The following is a 7,405-nucleotide window of genomic DNA, read 5'->3' as shown; positions in this document are numbered from 1 at the left end:
CACAGGAAACATTAAAGCATACTGAGCATGTTGTGAATGGAGAGACTGCAATGGCAACAACAAAAAAAAAAAAAATACATCTCTTAATGCACTTTTATGAAGCTTCTCTTAAAGACTGAAGTGTGTAGATGATTCTTTATGGTCTTGGGAAATCTAGGGTATTGCAAAAGAGTAGAAAACTGGGCAGAGATGGGCTGGTAAAGTGTAGCTACAAATCTCATTGAAATGTAGTGGAGATGCAGCTACTGAGCGCTACTTAAGCACTCAGCACAGGAGTCCTTGTCTTCAGCAGAGCAGCACAGTTTTTTGAAAAGGCATAAAACCAGTAAAAGTGCATATAAGTTCTCAGTCCTGGGAACTTTCATGCAATAAAAATTTTGTGTCCATGCAATAAAAATGTATTGCCCTAGGAATCTCTATGTAGAACACAGAAGTCCCTATGGGGGAACCATCATGAGTATGGCGTTTGTATAGCAGAAGCATAACCATCGCACTGTATTTTTTTGTTTTGTTTTCTATTTCTGTTGTTGCCCTGCATTACTGGATTGCTCACTCTTGTTGAGACTTCTAGTTGATCTTGTCATCAGTTCTACCAGCTGTCCAACTGCAAAACTTTGACATGTGATAGTGTTAATGCCTCTCTGTTTTCACATCGTTGATACACACTTATGAGATCAGGATGTACTGAACTCACACGAGAACTTGGGATGGGATGGTATTGTAGAAGATGAGGTTCTCTGACATCACAAACGTTCGTTCACCAGGTGACTAAAGTTTGGGAAGCCCTGGTTGGGATTCCACCAGAGGAACCAGGGTGTGCTGCCCTAGAGAAACAATTGGTCGGCTGGGCCGTGTAGTGCAGTCTGGACCAGCGTCGTGCTCTGTCCCTGCTTCTGGAGAGTCCTCTGTTGTCTTCTGCTGGAGTTGTCTCTAGGGACACCTCCTGAAGAACAGTGGGTTTTTGCTTTTGCTTTCTGGAGGAGAGCATCTGCTGCAGAAGTTTAGAAAAGCAGAGTTGTTTTTCTTGGCCAACATGTCTGCTGAATCACCTGTGAAGTTGCCTGTGATTCCACCCCTGAAGAAGTGCATTTGTCAGCTGTGCTCCTGTGGGTATGTAAAGGAGGCTGGGGGAAGGAGTGTCAAATAGCAGGGACTTGGCTAGCAGGCTGCACTGTTACCCACTGCTAAGCCGGACGCAAAAAAGAGTAAATCAAGGTGTCTTAGAGTATTTTTAAAGCTTTGAATCGGGAAGCATCTTTCCCCCACTTTGCCCATCCAATCCCATGGTTCTTCTCTTGGTCGCAGGACTGCAGAAATGGCAGGGAGGCTCCCCATGTTTCCCATCTCAGTGAGAAACTGGCTTGGAAAATTAATGGAACTGTTGGAAAATTAATCAGTATAGACATACGTAAAAGTAAAGCTTATCTGTGTAAACTTAGGTGATCACATACCTACTAATTTAAGATAGCTCACCAGTGAGTTGAATGAGGTCTTTGTTAAGCATAGAGGCCTTTTCAAATGAGTTTGAAATTGGCTCTGGAATAGACATAGCACTGGAAAACACGTATCCAGTAAGGAGCACTCCGGCAGGAATGATGTAGGAGACATAAAACCAGAGACATGCTCCTCTCCCTGAGCCTTGCCAAACAGCCACTGGGCTGTCCCCAGTGTCAGAAGAAAGAGGCCACTGCTGATGTACAATGGGGGTGTTTTGGTCTGAGTCAGGAGGGATCTTCCTCAGCAAATCTCTTTGTTCCCACTGTCCTCGTTTTGGTGCACATTACCGAGAGGTCTTTCAAGACCCAGACAGAATTCCTTTGAGCCAGAGGGGTGGGCAGGACGGTGCTGCCCAAGTGTGAGTAAAGGGAGCCCTCCAAACTCTTCCCCTTCTGCTGACTTGTCTACACAGGTGAGCTCACTATGTGGACAAAGTAGTTTCATAAAGACAGGAAAAGGGAACTGTCGGTAGACTTTCATGTCCAGCACAATCTGGCATATTTGCCTCTGCCCCAGATTAGCCTGTGCTTTTTTTTTCCGTGTAGGGGAACTTGCTTTCCTGAGGCTGTTTTTGCTGGCTTTGCAGGCTTCTTTGACTGCAGGCTATCTTAGTAGACAGCAACAACCCTTTCTTTGTGCAGTTTGGGCTTTTGGGCTTCAGCTAGTCAAAGCTGTTGCAGTCATTGCAATGGTCACTTAATCTCTAGTTGGGAGTTGCCATGTGCATCTGACTTAGGCAATGAGCTCTTCTTAATCAGGCACCTTGTGACTCACCAAGTCCCGTGCTGTTTTTCCCACTGCAGATGCCACCATTGTCCACACGTGCGCATCGGGCCCTACGACAAGAGTGAGAAGCCATGCATGCTGTCAGAGTACAGGGAGAGATACCCCCTTCATCCCAGCACTGCTCCCAGAGACTCATTTAAGCCAAAGGAAGCATGCAAGGTGGAGGATATTCCCATGGAAGGCATCTCGACTATGAAGTATGAAAAACAGTGAAAGAGAGTGAGGACTGTGACTCAGATAATGTGTGTGTGTGTGTGTGTGAGTGGTGGGAAACAGAAGCAAGAGAAATGATTGGTTTTCATAAGAGGAGCCTGAAAGGAACAGTGTTGGGGTTGTTCAAACGCTCCTGAGTGCTCCAAGAAGGAGGGATGAAGGTCTGAGAGCTGTTGATGAAGTGGAGGAAAGCAGCTATGGTAGAGCTTGCTGACTGGAGAGGGGATGTGGCTGCTCTCCTGGAGGCAGTCACTGTGGTTTGCTAGGCTGTTCCTGCTTCTCAGCTGAGCTGATGCTCAGTGGTGGCGTGTGGCAGAATTTCTCACACTGTGACCGTGAGGATTTCTCTGGCATAAGTGACTTCTGAGCTGGCAGAACTTGCTGCTGGCAGAGGGGTGTGCCGAGCACGTGTCCACAGAAAAAGGTGATAAAAATTAAGCATATGCTTATTTAAAATGGATCAGAGAGCTCTGCTGTTCTCTCAGAGTGGCTGCTGCCTGATCTTAAGGTTTACTTCCTTTGTCATCACAGGCACAGTCATGAGCAACATCCCTCTGGCTTTCACTAAACCAAGGCAGAGACCTAGGAGATGCCAGTGCCTGTTCATAAAGTCTTAACAGCTCACACCACCCATTTGTCTCATCCTGCCATAGAAGCTCTACCAAGTCTTTCCCCTACCTATGCCTTGAAGAGCTGTCAATTCAAAAGGCAGATGTGGCTGATGCATTAGGAAATGCTCAGCTTAGGTTTGGGATTCCTTTGTCTACTTGGGGGTTTTCAGCAACAACTGAAAGGTTCAGAGCATGCCCTCAAGCGAAATAGTAAGTAAGGCTTGCCTGCTCTTGCAAGAGCAGAAAACACAGAGTCTGAGCAGTGAGCCATCAAACTGCAGGTCTTCAAGCGAAGGGGGAACCTGGCCTGCCTGAGGTTGTCCAGGGATGCCTCAGCTTCCTCTTCAGAGTCCAGTGTTCCAAATGGGAAAGGCCTGTGTCTTTCATTAATTGCTTGTATCCTATGCAGACTTAGGCTCTGGACATATTAATTAATTAATTACTATCTTAAGTCTAAAGTCTTGATATTTTAAAGGAAGAAGTACGAATTTCCTTGTATGTCTGGGAAAAGAAAGCTGATTTTTTCCTCAAGCAAGAGACATCATGAGATTTCTTTCCACAGGAGAGATTACCTAGCTCATGAAGTGTTGCCAAAGAAGGTTAAACCACCTGCAGAATATGTCAAGAGTGATAAGACGATGGACTTGGCCTCCACATATAAACAAGATTATAATGCCCACTCTATCTCTCAAGTACCTCCATGCCTCCCACCTCTGAGGCACATCCCCAAAGGCAAGATGGATACGAGAACCACTTACAAAGGTACGTGGTGCAGCTTGTTTCAGGACTCCACCAGCAGATTAATTTTTTAAGAAGACGGATGAAAGCAGCATGCACTTGTTATTCCTTCCATCTCTGGAAGCCAACAAGCAGTGTAGGAAGCCCTCAGACACAAATTGCTGCATTAATGGCAGCATTGGGATCTCTCTGAAGTCACCTCCTTTGCGTGCCTGAGAAGCCCACAGGATTCCCAGGGCCATGGGAGCTCCTGCAAGTGGGTCCAGAAGCATCACCCTTAGGCTATGCTGATCCTACCCTTGCTATACTGCAGTGCTTGTCTGCACATGCCGTGGATCAGACACATCCAAAAGAAGTAGAATTTGCTAGGTCTGAGCAGGGCATGAAGCAAGGGACCCTTCTGTGTGTGCTGCAGAGTTTTAACCTGTGAATGTGCAAGAGACAGATGGGGCTCATGGGCACACACAGTTTCCACAGAAACATCCAAAGCACTCAAGCTTTACTCCTGGTAAAAGAAGTGAAGTGTGCATCGAACTGTGCCTTTGTTTCTCATCCCTGTAACTTGGTGTAGGTGGGTTTTGTGGGAGCTTTGTTCCTTTGTCTTCACCAGCCAGAACTGAAGCACTGTCTTCTGCAGGCACTGGGACAAAAGTTTCATTGGCGCAGTTACAGTAACGCTGCTAGTTCTGGTAGGAAGTCGGAAGCAGAGATGAGGAATTTGCCTCTCCTCTGCGCATCTTCCAGCCAGCTAATGTTGCTGGCTCCTCTTCCCACACTGGATTTCAGCACCTCTGTAGCTATGGGTGGCTCCAGGACTATTTTCGTTCCATTTTCTGGGTAGATGCTAAGCAATTCCAGGGGTCGGCACACTGGTGTAGAATGTGTTCTACAGCAGCTCTTGTACTAGGCTACAGCATCAACAGGTATGCCTTAGAGGACATAAATGAAGATAAGATGACATACGCCTAAACGCCCCAAAGGACTTCAGCTGAGCACTTAGGTAGGAATTCTCCTGTGTTTCAGATGACTATGTGCTGTGGAAGGAACCCAGGACAGAAAGTATGCGACCAAATAACAGATTTTGCCCACCAGAAGAAAAGTTTCAGCACAAAAGCCTTGTCCAGGACGACTATCGCTACAGGGGGCCAGTCGCCACTGAGAGCTGCAAACCCCTGAATGTGGACCAGAAAAGCAAAGCTCCCTTTCAGGAGATGACCAATTATAAAGTGGCTTACGTGCCACATCTTCTGGAGAAACGGTATGCCCGTAAACCTGAGGAATACAAGGCCAGTGAGGTCCCATTTGATGGCCTCACGACCCACAGTGTTTCTTACAAGGGGCTGGCGGGCCAGCCAGCCAAGCCAGTCAAACCATGCCAGACAAAGCTCCCCGAGATTCCATTTTCCTCCAGCACCGAGGTTCAGGACAATTACCAACCTTGGCCCCGGCTGCCAGTATTCACCAGAAAACCTGACGTCTATCTTCCTCCTCTGGAGAAAATGGACCTTCACACTACTTGCCAGATAGATTACAAGCACCTAAATGGCAAGCCGGCCACATCTTGTCGACCTTTGGCCAAGCTTAATAGAAGTGCTGGGCCATTCAATAGCTCTTCTGTCATGAAGGAAGACTATAAGTCTTGGCTGTGCAAGAAACAAGAACCCATCACTCCGACTCCACAGCTGACTTTGCCGGACAGACCCATGGATTGCTTGACGACCTTTCAGGCCAACTACGTGCCTCATCCAGCCTCCGTTACGAAGAGCTGTAAACCTGCCTGCTCAGTCCCACAGCAGGGCGCTCCCTTAGATGCCACAACCACCTATGCTACCGCCTACACCCCAAAGGGCACTGTTAGATGCCTGGCCTCCTACAAACACCCACCTGGTTACGTCTTTGAGACAACTGATGCTGATGGTCACCAACTCTATCACGCCGTTTCCAAGAGTGACTGCATGCAAAGCGGAGACTGAAGGAGAAAGGAAGCGGACGCAGCCTTCTCGGAAATGGATTTGAAGCGCCGGGCCTCAATGCCCTACTAATAACAGTTCTGGTTTGTCTGTAACCTTCTTTTCCCCCATGCCCCTGTTTCATCTTTAGCGTAAATAAACTTTGTTCCTAGGCATTGGCTTTTTCTGGATCATTTGCGCAAAGCAAAACCATCAAAGCCAAGGGAAAGACACAGTGACCCTTGTCGGTTTGTTTTGGTTTTTTATTTTGCCCACCTAACTCTTGCTCTTTAATGGAGAAAGATGACCTCCTCAGAGACACTGAAAGACAGATATCTCAGCATAACATACATAATTATAACTGGGTTTCACAGTTTGGGCCCAGCTGGTATCGACCAGGCCTCTTCCTCCTCACCCCCTGGCCCCATTGTGTCTAAGGGTGGAGAAACTCCACGTCAATGGTGTTTTATCTGAAACAAGGAGAGGGAAGTTTTCATTCCCCAATGACAACAACAAGTTAATTGGTGAGGAAGAAAACCGGGAATCTAATATGATCTACAAGGAGAAAGAGAAAACTTGGCCAGATCTTAACACCTTCCCCACCACCCCTCCCTTCTCCCTTCCCCCTGCACTCCAGCAGCAGAGGGAAGGGGCAGGGGGGGTTTAGGTTTTCCTGTATATTTGAACATATTTAGTAATTTTTCCTATTTATCATTACTGTTGCATTAAAATTATTAAAATTGTGTAATTTAGTTTCCAACCTGTTAAAAAAGACTGAGACTCAATATTCTGATAAGGGTTTAATTTAATTAATAAAATTGAAATTGCAATGAACAAAACAGTGCTTGCTGCATGGGGAGTCTTTGCCACTCACATGCCCGAATGTAAAACTCTAGGATTACAATTTCTTGATTACAGTTCTATGCATATTCAAAAGATGGTGGGGTTACATACACATTCATAGGGATTACTTCATGTCATTATAATATTCATGATAGGTGGAGTCTGTGTGGAATCTAGACGGACTCCTTTTTTGGGGAGATATCCGGCAGTTGTCAAGGGGTCTTTGGATGAAGTAAGAAGTCTTCCTCAAGCTTGAACTTTTTTACCTTTCTTGCTTTGGCTGACTTCATTATATCAGGGGGATATCAGATCATAGCCATAATTTTCCCCTTATCTGTTGGCTATGACATCTTTATGTTCTCCTTTTGCAGATATTTACATTCTTTTGGTGCCTACTTGGCCTTGGCAGTGCCTTGTTTTAAGAATAAGACTTACATTCCTAATTATCTTTGAGACAGAAGTTAGTCTTGTTAGGGCCTTGTTTTGTTCACACTGAAACAGTGGAAAATTACATGTCTCAACTGCTTTGTCTAGCCCCCCATATTCCCTTCTTTCTCAGTTTAACTCTGAATTTCACTGGTTAGGAATACAAATTCATTAACAAAATTACAACCATTTATTACAAACCCATAAGGCCCTCTCCATTACTCTCTCTCCTTTCTTTATCAGGGAGGAAAGGGGGATTAATAGCGAGCATCTGTCATTCAGTTTAATTGCCAGGCCAGTGTTGAACTGTGACACCTTTTTCTCCAATTGCGGAGCCAGGAT

At 45.9% G+C, this 7,405-nt stretch overlaps 1 protein-coding gene across 1 annotated transcript; it reads left to right on the top strand.

Annotated features, from left to right (window-relative positions):
- The first annotated feature begins 864 nt into the window (after positions 1-864).
- On the top strand, positions 865-6,142 carry LOC139790006 (stabilizer of axonemal microtubules 1-like). The gene is made up of 4 exons (XM_071731206.1): positions 865-1,110; positions 2,301-2,480; positions 3,670-3,869; positions 4,869-6,142. The coding sequence occupies exons 1-4, from the start codon at positions 1,034-1,036 to the stop codon at positions 5,816-5,818; spliced, it is 1,407 nt and encodes a 468-aa protein (XP_071587307.1). The 5' UTR covers positions 865-1,033; the 3' UTR covers positions 5,819-6,142.
- The last annotated feature ends 1,263 nt before the right edge of the window (positions 6,143-7,405 follow it).

The sequence above is a fragment of the Heliangelus exortis genome, chromosome Z (genome assembly GCF_036169615.1).
Source record: "Heliangelus exortis chromosome Z, bHelExo1.hap1, whole genome shotgun sequence".
In the NCBI taxonomy this organism is placed as follows: Eukaryota; Metazoa; Chordata; class Aves; order Apodiformes; family Trochilidae; genus Heliangelus; species Heliangelus exortis.
Note: the sequence above shows the minus strand (reverse complement) of the source record. Positions and strands in the feature narration are given on the sequence as shown.

Bases quoted from the DNA above. Each gene is read 5' to 3' on its own strand.
- LOC139790006 (XM_071731206.1), top strand. From the start codon at position 1,034: ATGTCTGCTGAATCACCTGTGAAGTTGCCTGTGATTCCACCCCTGAAG. The intron at 2,481-3,669 runs GTATGAAAAACA...TTCTTTCCACAG, and splicing joins GAAGGCATCTCGACTATGAA to GAGAGATTACCTAGCTCATG. The intron at 3,870-4,868 runs GTACGTGGTGCA...CCTGTGTTTCAG, and splicing joins TACGAGAACCACTTACAAAG to ATGACTATGTGCTGTGGAAG.